Source organism: Coregonus clupeaformis, chromosome 21 (genome assembly GCF_020615455.1).
Source record: "Coregonus clupeaformis isolate EN_2021a chromosome 21, ASM2061545v1, whole genome shotgun sequence".
In the NCBI taxonomy this organism is placed as follows: Eukaryota; Metazoa; Chordata; class Actinopteri; order Salmoniformes; family Salmonidae; genus Coregonus; species Coregonus clupeaformis.
In genome coordinates, this window is record NC_059212.1 from 34,766,380 (window position 1) to 34,781,938 (window position 15,559).

Below are 15,559 nucleotides of genomic sequence, written 5' to 3' on the forward strand. Positions count from 1 at the left end.
ACTGCAAAGGTCATACAATTTTCATTCATATAAACCAAAAAAACTGCCAGAAGTGCAGCTGATAGCATTCAATTAGACTTTACTATACAATTTAAAATGTACAATTTTTACAACATTACTGTTATCAAGAAATGCAGGATAATAGTCTCTTTATTGTTCGCCGCTGTCATACTATAGCTATAGTTTGAGTAAGGGCTCTATTCAATCTGTATAGCCGAAGTTTGGTGCTATAGCACGCTTGAAATGTAATGGTAATTTCCAATTGAGCTGACATATATAGCGTTTACCGTGAATGCAGTCTCTGCTAACGCAGGAACATTGCCTTTAAATGTCAATCGGGCTACAACACGGAACTTCAGTGCTACGGATTGAATAGTGCCCTAATTCTAAAATCATACAGGTGTATGTGCACCTTATGACCAGAAGAGGTCGATATTGTAAAATGTTTATATTAGCATCTCATTTGTTTCTTATCAGACTAACCATAGAACCACTATTATTATAGTTATACCCCTAACACCTGCAACTAAAGAAAAATCGTATTAAACATATTTCTGATTTAATTGTCTCCATTTAAACGATTAAGACTCTGGTATGATGAAAATGACATGACAGCAACACTAATGTAGCATAATTATGCCCTGAACAATACTGTAGGTACACTTCATAGCATATTTATCTCTCTAAACTTTTATGATTTTTTAAAATTTGCACCCAAGAAAATACAAAACAATGGGATGTTTTGTTTTAAGGTAAACTAAAATAACCTCTGCGGGAGAGGTAGAAAATAAATTTTAAAAAAGGGAGGCTTGTAACACACTTCGCCCTTTCAAATGTTTAAACATAAAAATTAAAAAAAAATATTTTACACAAGAAAAGTAATCAGATTTTCAAGACAGATAAACAAATAATTTGAGCTTTACATTTACACAAAGAAAAATGAAAATTCAAGTAAAATGAACAGGCTAATCAAAATACATGGCTGATAGGCAGATCATTATTGGGATGAGGCATTAAGTGGAATTTCCAGTAGATATTTTGTAATTTTATATTTGAAGGAGTTGTAGCTTTTGCAGTAAACTTCTTCATCTACTTAATGCTGGCCATGAGTAGTTTTGGTGCTGGCAGGGGAAAAAACACATTACATCCCTGTGACGCTGACATTGGACATGGTGATGCCCCTGTCTCCTACACCTCCGCTGTTCTTGTACTTCCTCTTCACACACACCACACTGACCGCAGTCACCACCAACATGCCACCCAGCACAGAGAAAGAGGCTATAAGTGCTGTGGTCATCGTGTCCTGGGTGGAGCCCAGATACTGACAATTCTCTCCATAGTACCACCAGTCATCACCAACTGCACACCTAGAGAGGGAGCGAGAGAGAGAGTCACCAATCTACCCACTGCACACCTATATAGAGGGGGAGAAAGAGGGAGTCAATACACAGGTTGTAATGATGTCGTTATAACGACACTCGTCTTTTACAACCAGTTTTGCCTGCTGGGCTGAGTGTATGTGGAAAGGGTAAGACTGAGCATTCTGAGGAAACAAGGAATAATTTGATCTGCACAGCTGCATCAAGATAATAAAAAGAGGAGAGAAACAAGCTGTGGTTATCAATGCAGAGAGAGAAGAACAGAGAGAGAAAGATAGAGATAAATATGATTCAGTATGGATGATTGCATTTCAGACCATTGTATTGTGTAAGCCACAAGCCTCGATAATAAAGTGTCCTCACCTGCAAACAGCATTTTCAGCATCCACCACACAGACTCCCTCATTCCCACATGTGACCTTAGTGCAGGGGTCAGTAGGTGGCAATATGGCGGTGGTAATCGTGGTGACTGGTGGCATGGTGGAGGAGGGTACGGGCTGGGTCACCGTAAGATGTGACACATCTGAAGACAGTTACAGAGATAGGGGGGAGGGGGCATACAGTGGGGAGAACAAGTATTTGATACACTGCTGATTTTGCAGGTTTTGCTACTTACAAAGCATGTAGAGGTCTGTCATTTTTATCATAGGTACACTTCAACTGTGAGAGACGGAATCTAAAACAAAAATCCAGAAAATCACATTGTATGATTTTTAAGTAATTAAGTTGCATTTTATTGCATGACATAAGTATTTGATCACCTACCAACCAGTAAGAATTCCGGCTCTCACAGACCTGTTAGTTTTTCTTTAAGAAGCCCTCCTGTTCTCCACTCATTTCCTGTATTAACTGCACCTGATTGAACTCGTTACCTGTATAAATGACACCTGTCCACACACTCAATCAAACAGACTCCAACCTCTCCACAATGGCCAAGACCAAAGAGCTGTGCAAGCACATCAGGGATACAATTGTAGACCTGCACAAGGCTGGGATGGGCTACAGGACAATAGGCAAGCAGCTTGGTGAGAAGGCAACAACTGTTGGCGCAATTATTCGAAAATGGAAGAAGTTCAAGATGACGGTCAATCACCCTCGGTCTGGGGCTCCATGCAAGATCTCACCTAGTGGGGCATCAATGATCATGAGGAAGGTGAGGGATCAGCCCAGAACTACACGGCAGGACCTGGTCAATGACCTGAAGAGAGCTGGGACCACAGTCTCAAAGAAAACCATTAGTAACACACTACGCCGTCATGGATTAAAATCCTTCAGCGCACGCAAGGTCCCCCTGCTCAAGCCAGCGCATGTCCAGGCCCGTCTGAAGTTTGCCAATGACCATCAGGATGATCCAGAGGAGGAATGGGAGAAGGTCATGTGGTCTGATGAGACAAAAATAGAACTTTTTGGTCTAAACTCCACTCATCGTGTTTGGAGGAAGAAGAAGGATGAGTACAACCCCAAGAACACCATCCCAATCGTGAAGCATGGAGGTGGAAACATCATTCTTTGGGGATGCTTTTCTGCAAAGGGGACAGGACGACTGCACCGTATTGAGGGGAGGAGGGATGGGGCCATGTATCGCGAGATCTTGGCCAACAACCTCCTTCCCTCAGTAAGAGCATTGAAGATGGGTCATGGCTGGGTCTTCCAGCATGACAACGACCCGAAACACACAGCCAGGGCAACTAAGGAGTGGCTCCGTAAGAAGCATCTCAAGGTCCTGGAGTGGCCTAGCCAGTCTCCAGACCTGAACCCAATAGAAAATCTTTGGAGGGAGCTGAAAGTCTGTATTGCCCAGCGACAGCCCCAAAACCTGAAGGATCTGGAGAAGGTCTGTATGGAGGAGTGGGCCAAAATCCCTGCTGCAGTGTGTGCAAACCTGGTCAAGACCTACAGGAAACGTATGATCTCTGTAATTGCAAACAAAGGTTTCTGTACCAAATATTAAGTTCTGCTTTTCTGAAGTATCAAATACTTATGTCATGCAATAAAATGCAAATTAATTACTTAAAAATCGTACAATGTGATTTTCTGGATTTTTGTTTTAGATTCCGTCTCTCACAGTTGAAGTGTACCTATGATAAAAAATTACAGACCTCTACATGCTTTGTAAGTAGGAAAATCTGCAAAATCAGCAGTGTATCAAATACTAATGAGAATGAGATGAGGAGGTACACATACAGTACTAACATAGAAATGAATGTTGGCCTACAGACACTGGGATGGGATTGGATTGGATAGCATGATTGATTATAGAAATGGCGAATGGGTGTGAATTAGTAATGAATCACGTGATGTGGACATCACGGTAGACTTTGTCCACGAAAAACGGTCCAACTCCGCCCCTTTCTCAATTTTCAAACAGAAATGGGGTGTTCCTTTGGTGGTTCATCGATGTGTCATTCTGGTCATGTGCACCAGCGTAGCTAGTTCGTTAGCTAAGCTAGCCACTTGTAGCTAGCCAGTAACTCCTCCAGTATGTGTTGACTTTATTTCACAGGATTTGTTTTTGGACGGAAGCTGTAGAGATTGGTAAGGAATGGCACTTCTGTAGCCAAATATCTTATTCATAACTTTTTTGAGGGTTTAAGCATGAAATGCCCTTGTATGATGTTGGTTGATCAATTATACAGTTTAAAGTCATTATTTTAGATTTTTTTTATCCAAAGTCTACCTTTAAATAGATGGAAAACCACAACCCATGATCGTATTTGAATGAGTGTGATGATAATCAACAAGGCAGTGTAAGGGCTAGCTGACCCACCGCATAGCGGTTGTTTTGGCGCTGTCGTAGGTGGAACTGCATTAGAGCTGTCAAATCCACAAGTGGCTCCTGGCATTATACCTAAAGCGGACATTGCCATTGGCTGCACGGAGTTGCATTAAGAGAAATCCCATGCAACCTTATTTACAAGTTCGCACTAGAATGTGAGATGTTATCTAATCCTTGATTATGCTGATAGAAATCCTTTTTTTTTTTTTTTATGATGCTCAATTTGAGTGTCATTATTTCTATATAGCCTACACTATCTCATTCTGAACTTCTAACACGAGTGGGACAGGTGTGGCTTCATGACAATAACCACACGAGCAGCCGCTCACGATTTGACAGCTCTAACGCAGTTACACATCTGAACCCGCCGAAACACCAGCTATGCGGGTGTCGGCTATCGCGAGTTAACACTTGATCTGATTGAATCTAGGCCTTAATGAGATATGAATGGTGGGATCCACAGGAGGTTGGTGGCACCTTAATTGGGGAGGACAGGCTTGTGGTTATGGCTGTAGCGGAATGAGTGAAATTGTATCAAAACGTCAAAACACATGGTTTGATGCCATTCCATTCGCTCCATTCCAGCCATTATTATGAGCCGTCCTCCCCTCAGCAGCCCCCACTGGTGGGTATATTTGAACATTGTTATGCAAAACATAGAGACAATGTATCATGCTTTGAGAGAATGTAGAGAATGCTTTTAGCATGTTTTTGATAAAAGGGTATTTTCAGTAGCCTGGTCCCAGATCTGTTTGTGTGATTGTGTCAAACGCGACAATGACCAAACAGATCTGGAACCAGGCTAGCTTTAGTCATGACTGACCATAGGAGTTGGCAATACAGCACAAACAGATCTGGGACAGGGTAACTTTTCAGAACTTCTTACCCTCCATGGTAAGCAGGAAGATGGCATCTCCCCCCTTGATGAAGTCCCTGCTCTTGGCCCTGCCATGGGTGAGGTATGCGGTTGTCCCGGCACCCGGCCCACGAAAATATTTGGTCCCGTCCGCCTCTGACACTTCAACGCCCACCTTAAGAGGGTCATCCCAGAAGAACAGCTCTGAAGTCTCTGAAAGTACATGACTTCATCTATGAAATAAGAAGACTGCTACTTTAAGTCAATGCAAAACCAGGTGGAACATCTCAGTAAATAATGGTAATTCCATTAATTTGTCAATGGAATATAACTCCATATGTTAAAGGAAATCCCTGGGTCTCAAATCGTTCTGCACTTGTCTTGGTCCATATTAGGCATTTCAGAGGGTACTGACCTAGAATCAGTTTAGCCTTTCAGATAATAATGAATCCTAGATCAATACTCCCACTCTAAGATGCTTAATGAATACTGGCCCTGGACTGACCATTGAGTTTCTTAGTAGGATCGGTGGTGACACTGCGCTGGTTGTTCATACGCCTCATGATGTCTGGGTTCTGGTCAAACAGCATCATGGTCATCTGTTTCCACGGGCACGGCCACTTCCGCACCTCCGTGTCACCGGTCATGGTCACCAGGTGGGCGTAGGCAGAAAGCTCCCCCGGGTAGCCCTCCTTCCCACTGGGGTAGAGCCCCATCTGGAAGGTGTAGCCCTCTCTGGACTTGAACGGGGGGCTGTAGATGGGTTTGTTGTTAGGAGTGGTCTCCATGACGTGGCTGAAGTTCTTCACCCGCCACACGTGGTCGGGGCAGGTAGTCTCGGAGAGGTTGATGTCATCCAGGGAGAGACCACCTGTGGAGGGGGCGTCACCCTTGATGCCCTCGAACACCACCCGGAACTTCTTGGCCACGTTCAGGCTCACGTGGTGCAGTTGCCATAGATCTTGAGGTGGTGCTGCGAGAAAGGGGAAACCATTAAGTTTATAAATACAGTACAGAGCATATTGTTGTGTAGAATTTACAGTATATTATATGTTATATACATTATACAGGTTAAGAAAAACCAATATGATGGGTCTAAACTAATAACAGATTATTGATTTGAATGTCAATAGGTTGATGTTAGAGATGTTAGCTATGTTAGATACAGTATGTTAGAGATGTTACCATATATGGGCTGAATAACACGCAGGGTCCCGTTGGGGTGGGCTTCGTCGTACTCTCGGACAAGGATCACCAGCTGATCGTTGGCGCCACCACCGTTGTAGAGGAAGAACTGCAGGCACTGGTAGCCTCTCTTGGGGTAGAGCAGTCTGCTCTCCAGCCTGGCTGTGTCTGCTGGTCTGCCTGTTGCAGTGCTAAAGTGCATGAAGTAGCCTGAGCCTGTGGACAATGGACATCAGTATACATTTTCCTTTGGATTATTAAGTAGGGCCAGCCTATAACTTGAGCCTATAACTATGGCTCAGAGTTTTCCTGACTAGGTAAAGTAGTCAGGGAAAAATCTAGGTCTTATTTGTAACTGCAGTGTTTATAACACAAAAATTTACTCAGCAGGACCTTTGATCACCCTTTGGACTGTAAGATAAGAATAGAGCTGATCGTGATCTGCCCTGTCAGGTCCTGAGGATGGAAGGTTGAAAGTGTTGTTTTGTGGTTGGTGTGTACTGAGGGTGTGCTCACCAGTGCATTTGCCCATGTTGGAGTAGTCCGTGTTGGGCCCGCCGGGCGCCTGGATCACCCTGGTCCATTCTGCCTGGTCCCCCGGCCCTTGGATCATACCACAGATGTTCTCCCTCTCAAAGTCACAGGTGTCCAGGAAAGTGGAGGAGCGTGCTGGATCAAAGGACACATACAGTTGAAGTCGGAAGGTTACATACACTTAGGTTGGAGTCATTAAAACTCGTTTTTCAACCACCCCACACATTTCTTGTTAACAAACTATAGTTTGGGCAAGTCGTTTAGGACATCTACTTTGTGCATGACACAAGTAATTTTTCCAACAATTGTTTACTGACAGATTATTTCACGTATAATTCACTGTATCACAATTCTAGTGGGTCAGAAGTTTACATACACTAAGTTGACTGTGCCTTTAAACAGCTTGGAAAATTCCAGAAAATGATGTCATGGCTTTAGATGCTTCTGATAGGCTAATTGACATCATTTGAGTCAATTGGAGGTGTACCTGTGGATGTATTTCAAGGCCTACCTTCAAACTCAGTGCCTCTTTGCTTGACATCATGGGATAATCAAAAGAAATCAGCCAAGACCTCAGAAAAAAAATGGTAGACCTCCACAAGTCTGGTTCATCCTTGGGAGCAATTTCCGCAAGTACGCAAGTATAAACACCATGGGACCACGCAGCCGTCATACCGCTCAGGAAGGAGACGGATTCTGTCTCCTAGAGGTGAATGTACTTTGGTGCGAAAAGTGCAAATCAATCCCAGAACAACAGCAAAGGACCTTGTGAAAATGCTGGAGGAAACAGGTACAAAAGTATCTATATACACAGTTAAACAAGTCCTATATCGACATAACCTGAAAGGTCGCTCAGCAAGGAAGAAGCCACTGCTCCAAAACCACCATAAAAAAGCCAGACTACGGTTTGCAACTGCACATGGGGACAAAGATCATACTTTTTGGAGAAATGTCCTCTGGTCTGATGAAACAAAAATAGAACTGTTTGGCCATAATGACCATTGTTATGTTTGCAAGCCGAAGAACACCATCCCAACTGTGAAGCACGGGGGTGGCAGCATCATGCTGTGGGGGTGCTTTGCTGCAGGAGGGACTGGTGCACTTCACAAAATAGATGGCATCATGAGGAAGGAAAAGTATGTGGACATATTAAAGCAACATCTCAAGACATCAGTCAGGAAGTTAAAGCTTGGTCGCAAATGGGTCTTCCAAATGGACAATGACCCCAAGCGTACTTCCAAAGTTGTGGCAAAATGGCTTAAGGACAACAATGTCAAGGTATTGGAGCGGCCATCACAAAGCCCTGACCTCAAACCTATAGAACATTTGTGGGCATAACTGAAAAAGCATGTGCGAGCAAGGAGGCCTACAAACCTGACTATGTTACTCCAGCTCTGTCAGGAGGAATGTGCCAAAATTCACTCAACTTATTGTGGGAAGCTTGTGGAAGGCTACCCGAAACGTTTGACCCAAGTTAAACAAATTAAAGGCAATGCTACCAAATACTAATTGAGTGTATGTAAACTTCTGACCCACTGGGAATGTGATGAAAGAAATAAAAGCTTAAATAAATCATTCTCTCTACTATTATTCTGACATTTCACATTCTTAAAATAAAGTGGAAATCCTAACTGACCTAAGACATGGAATTTCTACTAGGATTAAATGTCCTGAATTGTGAAAAACTGAGTTTAAATGTATTTGGCTAAGGTGTATTTAAACTTCCGACTTCAACTGTACATACAATCGCCATCAACTAAACAGCAATCACAGGAATACTTTGACCTGCTGTAAACCTTTTTATCTAGGTTTACCATGTACCCATGCAGTTAGGACATCCATTCTCTCAAACCACGTTTTATAATCCACTAGGGTTCTCAATCAAATACACACTGCAGAAAGATCCTGCTGTTCCTCTTTTTCCAAAAGACCTCCTTTCATTAAAATCAACAGGAGTTTTGCTTTGAACATATCACCTAACTAATCACTGTACTTCAAATATGTGTTTTATAACACAAATGTGACATTCCAGCAAAGGAGGTCTCCTGCACTGTGGGTTTGACTGAATTACAGCCTCCATCAAATAGATCGGTAGATCAGCAGGTAAATGTGAGTATGTCCTACTTACTTGGTAGATAAGTCAGTCTGCTCAGACAGTCATTTTGATCACTTACTGAGCAGACTGATGCTCTTGAACATGGCCTGTGTCTTACTGCAGTTGTACAGCCTAATGTGCCTATGTCTTACTACAGTTGCAGAACCTTAAGTGACTGAATCTTACTGCAGCTGTAGAGGCCTAAAGTGACTGAGTCTTACTGCAGTTGTAGAGGCCTAAGGTGACTGAGTCTTACTGCAGTTGTAGAGGCGCCGGAGCTTGAGCAGGTCATTATCACTGAACTCCATGCGCTGGCCGATGACATCGGCGAAGGCGGGGATCTTGGTGACGATTGTGGGCTCGGTACCGTTCCTGAACGCAGTCTTACTGTAGTGCATCATGGAACCGTAGTCGTAGGGGACACCCAGAGAACTGGACGTGGTGTCATTGTACGTGTTGAAGTTGTTTTCCTTACCTGGGGAGGGAGGGAGGGAGGGGGGGAGTGTGAGGGAGAGAGAGAGAGAGAGTTCAACCGGGTTGGAGGGTTTAATTCCATTTCAAATCAGCCAGTTTACTCACCTTGGATTTTCAATTAGTCTCCTGAATTGACAGAGTTGACATGTACTGTAATAAGCCTTCAACCCCTAAAGGTCAGCGAGACAAAGAATGTCTCCGATGGCAGATCTGTAGGGTTAGGGATTCATGTGGATGACAAGATGCTGACTGGAATCTTATGAATCATGTCGCTGCTCTGACCTTCAATTACATGAAATGAATGACTTGATATTAATGACTTGATAGATCATGCCCTAATCTCAAATTTCACTTTAAGTTTCCGTTGATGCTTACATGGTGCCCTTTGCCTGTTTGTCTGAGAGGATTAAGCAGGCGATCAGTGCAATAAGACATTTGTTTGTCCTGATCACATAGCTTATAGCTCTTGGGAAAGGTAAAGATTAATGAACTGTGTGTTGAGTGTGAAACAACTAGTGTACACTGTGGGTGGGCCTGTTTGGTCAGGCTAGCACTAATCTGACTTTTGGTTGTCATGTTGACATATTGTAATATGCTTGTGGTAAGAAAACAGATTACTGTTTGTCCAGACAATTAGAGGATATGTTGTCCCGAGAATTCCAATCACCATGTTTCTGATGACAAATACACATGCAGGCAGAAACAACCCACTGGGAACAGACGTCAGCTCAACGTCTAGTTTTGATTCACATTTGGTAGAATTTTCAACTAACATGAAATCAACAAAAAATGTCACCATGTCATTGGATTTAGGTTAAAAGTTTTCCACGTTGATTCAACATCATGACGTGGAAACAATGTTGATTTAACCAGTTTTTACCCAGTGGGAAAGGCCTAGATTCAATCAGATCAAGGGTTAATCGGCGATAGCCAACACCCGCATAGCTAGTGTAACTGCGTTAGAGCTGTCAAATTAGAGCTGCTGCTCGTTTGGTTATTGTCATGAAGCCACACCCGTCCCACTCGCGTTAGAAGTTCAGAACTAGAAAGTGTAGGCTATATAGAAATAATGACACTCAAATCGAAAAACGTTTAACTAAACAATCAAGGTGTAGATTACATCTCACATTACAGTCAAACTTGTAATCAAGGCTGCATGTTTCTCTTAATGCGACTCTGTGCAGCCAATGGCAATGTCAGCTTTAGGTGTAATGCCATGAGCTGCTTGTGTATTTGACAGCTCTCACCTGGTACAACCCTAACCCTAACCCAAACCCAAACCTTAGCCATAACCCTAACCCCTACATTTTGGGGTCAGAGTGTTAGGGGTAAGCATTAAGGTTAGGGTTACCATACGTTTAGAGGTTCAGTACCCTCAGAGATGCGGTCCCACATGATGGTGACGTAGTCATCGCGGTCCGACCGTGACTGCTCATGCCAGAAACCCAGTGCATGGAGGAATTCGTGTTCGATGGTCGCAATGCGGTCACAGTTGGTCCCGATGGACAACCTCTGTTTCCCCACATGTCGGTTACCCACAGAGGAGAAACAACTGAAAGAGAGACAACCAGAAAACCTTGTTGAGCATTAATACAATACAAACTCAAAGGCTATACTATAGCCTAACTATTTTTCCCCAAGGGCACATCCTTCCAACATAAAAAAAGATATGCACTACCAGTCAAAAGTTTGGACACACCTACTCATTCAAGGGTTTTTCTTTATTTAAAAAATGTTTTACATTGTAGAATATAGCGAAGACATCAAAACTATTAAATAACACTTATGGAATCATGTAGTAACCAAAAAAGTGTTAAACAAATGAAAATATATTTTATATTTGAGATTCTTCAAATAGCCACCCTTTGCCTTTATGACAGCGTTGCACACTCTTGGCATTCTCTCAACCAGTTTCATGAGGTAGTCACCTGGAATGCATTTCAATTAACAGGTGTGTCTTGTTAATTTGTGGAATTTATTTCATTCTTAATGCATTTGCGCCAATCAGTTGTTTTGTGACAAGGTAGGGGGGTATACAGAAGATAGCCCTATTTGGTAAAAGACCAAGTCCATATTATGGCAAGAACAGCTCAAATAAGCAAAGAGAAATGCTTCTACATTATGTTTTTTCAAGATACTGAACATAGTATCTTGAAAAAACATAATGTAGAAGCATTACAAATATAAATAAAAACATCAAAAACAGTGCTGTCCATAACAGCTTATATTACCCGCTCCCTTTGAAAATGGAAATGTAGTTCTGCTCTCCCTCCCAAGGATTGAAGTCAATACAGGTCTTCAGCCGGTACTGTTCAAAGGCCTTCAGGATAACACCTTTTGCATTGATCTCTGTGGTGTGAATAGAAGATATCTCTTGTAACGATGAAATTACACATTCAATTGAAGGCTACACCACATGGACCATTTTGAGCAATGGACCATAAATAGTATAATTGCATAAATTCATGTATTGCCCCTCTTAAATGGTCAACCTTTAGAACCAAAAACATGTCTCAGAAAGTTAATATGTGTATTATACTGAACAAAAATATAAACGCAACATGCAACAATTTCAAAGATTTGATTGAGTTACAGTTCATATAAGGAAATCAGTCAATTGAAAAAAATGTATTAGGCACTAATCTATCGATTTCACATGACTGGGAAGACCGATATGCATCTGTTGCTCACAGATACCTTAAAAAAGGTAGGGGCGTGGATCAGAAAACCAGTCAGTATCTGGTGCTTGTGACCACCGGGCCTCACGAGTGGCGCAGTGGTCTAAGGCACTAGAGATCCTGGTTCGAATCCAGGCTCTGTCGTAGCTGGCCGCGACCGGGAGACCCATGTGGCGGCGCACAATTGGCCCAGCGTCGTCCAGGGTAGGGAAGGGAATGGCCGGCAGGGATGTAGCTCAGTTGGTAGAGCATGGCGTTTGCAACGCCAGGGTTGTGGGTTCGATTCCCACGGGGGGTATGAAAAATAATAATAATAATGTATGCACTAACTGTAAGTCGCTCTGGATAAGAGCGTCTGCTAAATGACTAAAATGTAAGATTTACCTCATGCAGTGCAACACATCTCCTTCGCATAGAGTTGATTGTGGAATGATGTCCCACTCCTCTTCAATGGCTGTGCGAAGTTGTAGTACACATCGATCCAGAGCATCCCAAACATGCTCAATGGGTGACATGTCTGGTGAGTATGCAGGCCATGGAAGAACTGGGACATTTTCAGCTTCCAGGAATTGTGTACAGATCCTTGCGACATGGGGCTGTGCGTTATCATGCTGAAACATGAGGTGATGGCAGCAGATGAATGGCACGACAATGGCCCCTCAGGATCTCATCATGGTATCTCTGTGCATTCAAATTGCCATTGATAAAATGCAATTGTGTTCGTTGTCTGTAGCTTATGCCTGCCTATATCATAACCCCACTGCCCCCATGGGGCACTCTGTTCACAACATTGACATCAGCAAACTGCTCGCCCACACAACGCCATACAAGGGGTCTGTGGTTGTGAGGCCGGTTGGACGTACTGCCAAATTCTCTAAAACGACTTTGGAGGCGGCTTATGGTAGAGAAATAAAAATTACATTATCTGGCAACAGCTCTGGTGGACATTCCTGCAGTCAGCATGCCAATTGCACGCTCCCTCAAAACTTGAGTAATTTGTGGCACTGTCATGTAGGACAAAACTGCACATTTTAGAGTGGCCCTTTGTTGTCCCCTGCACAAGGTGCACCTGTGTAATGATCAGGCTGTTTAATCAACTTCTTGATATGCCACACCTGTCAGGTGGATGGATTATCTTGGCAAAGGAGAAATGCTCACTAACAGGGATGTAAACAAATTTGTGCATAACATTTGAGAGAAAAAACCTTTTTGTGCATATGGAACATTTCTGGGATCTTTTATTTCAGCTCATGAAAGAGATTTGTCCTGAAGCCACTTCTGCGTTGTCTTGGCTGTGTGCTTAGGGTTGTTGTCCTGTTGGAAGGTGAACCTTCGCCCCAGTCTGAGGTCCTGAGCGCTCTGGAGCAGGTTTTCATCAAGGATCTCTCTGTACTTTGCTCCGTTCATCTTTCCCTCGATCCTGACTAATCTCCCAGTCCCTGCTGCTGAAAAACATCCCCACAGCATGATGCTCCCACCATGCCGTAGAGTTCAATCTTGGTTTCATCAGACCAGACAATCTTGTTTCTCATGATCTGAGAGTCCTTTAGGTGCCTTTTGGCAAACCAAGCGGGCTGTCATGTGCCTTTTATTGAGGAGAGGCTTCCGTCTGGCCACTCTACCATAAAGGCCTGATTGGTGGAGTGCTGCAGAGATGGTTGTCCTTTTGGAAGGTTCTCCCATCTCCACAGAGGAACTCTGGAGCTCTGTCAGAGTCACCTCCCTGACCAAGGCCCTTCTTCCCGATTGCTCAGTTTGGCCGGGCTGCCAGCTCTAGGAAGAGTCTTGATGGTTCCAAACTTCTTCCATTTAAGAATGATGGAGGCCACTGTGTTCTTGGGGACCTTCAATGCTGCTGACATTTTTTGGTACCCTTCCCCAGATCTGTGCCTCGACACAATCCTGTCTCTGAGCTCTTTGGACAATTCCTTGGACCTCATGGCTTAGTTGTTTCTCTGACTTGCACCGTCAACTGTGGGACCTTATATAGACAGGTGTGTGCCTATATACATTTGCCAAAAAATCTAAAAAAGGGTTTTTACTTCGTAATTATGGAGTATTGTGTGTAGATTGATGAGGGAAAAAAGTAATTTAATAAATTTATGAATAAGGCTGTAACGTAACAAAATGTGGAAAAAGTATATATGGTCTTACCCAAGTCATCCTCAAAGTAGTAGGGAACAGTCTTTGGCCATCTGTATTGATCCCCTATTATAGAATTCCGGGCTTGTTTCTGAGTCCGCCATTGATTACATTTTACAAAAAAATTGAGAATAAATCATTATTAGTTCTGTTAAGCCTGGGCAGTGAGTTCATGTCATAAAAATATAATTATTCAAGCCCATGAGTGTGCAGTTACATTGGTGTGGTCTGCAATCAATGGAACTTCCTCATTCTCATCATTCTATTTCTATGCTTGATATAACATGTAATTGTTCAAGTGAACACCAGCAGACCTACTTATTAACTCACCTCATCAAGCTCAATATCCCCCTCCACCAGGTTTAACCCAGCCTCTGTAAGGACCAAGCACACACACAGCACTTTGCTATGAAACTCCCATTGATTTATTAGAAACGAGATTAAATGTGGCCATACATAAGTAAAATCCTAACTGACAAACCTTCATTGATATCAAAGATGTCCAGGTCCCTTCCACCATCCACATCGTATTCTGTAGAATAAATGTAAAGGGCATACAGTAAATGAGAGCTTTGAATGGGTGACATTCAATTTGAAATATTGAAAAGAAAATAAGAAACTCCACTTGCCTAAAACTCTTGGTGTAGGCTGACAAGCAACAGAGGGAAAATGTATCATTGTTTAGAGAAAGTGAGTGACCATTGTAACAATGCAAATTAGGCAAGAATTATACTAATATTAAATGAATATGCAAATTAGGTCAACATAAATCATATTACAATATCTCAATAACAAAGCAAACCATTCAATACCAGTACTAAAACTACATTGTTTCTTTGAGACATTTATTCAATTTTCACCAATATATAAATAAACAAATAAATGCAACATAACCTTACCAGAGATAAGACATTTTCACATAAGATCCATGAAATATGGAGGATGAAAAAGTATGTAGTTCTCCTCCCCATGTTTACTCCCTAGTCAAAGTGTCCCTTAGTATGGAACACTAAGAATGAGTAGCCTTGGCCTCTCAGACAGACTTGTAAAAGGTGCTAAGCTAGTCCAATGGACCAGATAAAAGTACATGTGATTGCAAGATCAATAATTGACAGAGCTGTAAACGATGTGTCATAATTCCCCTGCAGTCGACTCAGTCGACTTGTCCACTCACCTCTTCACTCACCTCTTCACACACCTCTTCACACACCTCTTCACACACCGATTCACACACACTCACACACACACCGCTACATACACACATGTACAGCCAGGTCCAGAATTATTTGCACCCTTGATAAAGATGATAAAAAATACTGTATAAAATACATAATACAAATACTGAGCTATATTGTACGCTCAAATGTAAATAAAAATGGTATACTATTACATATATATTGCTGAGATAAAAACATTGTTTAACAAGTAATCTTTTCTCAA

The 15,559-nt window shown here is 42.5% G+C and overlaps 1 protein-coding gene across 1 annotated transcript; it reads right to left on the reverse strand.

Annotated features, from left to right (window-relative positions):
• Nucleotides 1–53: 53 nt before the first annotated feature.
• On the reverse strand, nt 54–15,133 carry mep1bb (meprin A subunit beta b). The gene is made up of 14 exons (XM_041842265.2): nt 15,019–15,133; nt 14,749–14,767; nt 14,601–14,651; nt 14,450–14,493; nt 14,132–14,210; nt 11,531–11,648; nt 10,673–10,851; nt 9,082–9,300; nt 6,713–6,865; nt 6,197–6,412; nt 5,517–5,984; nt 5,042–5,224; nt 1,743–1,902; nt 54–1,367 (listed from the first exon to the last, which is right to left on the reverse strand). Exons 1-14 carry the CDS (start codon nt 15,088–15,090, stop codon nt 1,142–1,144), a joined length of 2,187 nt encoding a protein of 728 aa, XP_041698199.1. The 5' UTR covers nt 15,091–15,133; the 3' UTR covers nt 54–1,141.
• Between the last annotated feature and the right edge of the window lie 426 nt (nt 15,134–15,559).

Excerpts from the sequence above, each read along its gene's own strand:
- mep1bb (XM_041842265.2), bottom strand. The coding sequence starts at position 15,090 with ATGGGGAGGAGAACTACATACTTTTTCATCCTCCATATTTCATGGATC. Across the intron at positions 11,649-14,131 it reads CTACTTTGAGGATGACTTGG|AGATCAATGCAAAAGGTGTT; the intron begins GTAAGACCATAT and ends TTCACACCACAG. Across the intron at positions 1,368-1,742 it reads GCTGAAAATGCTGTTTGCAG|GTGTGCAGTTGGTGATGACT; the intron begins GTGAGGACACTT and ends CTCCCTCTCTAG.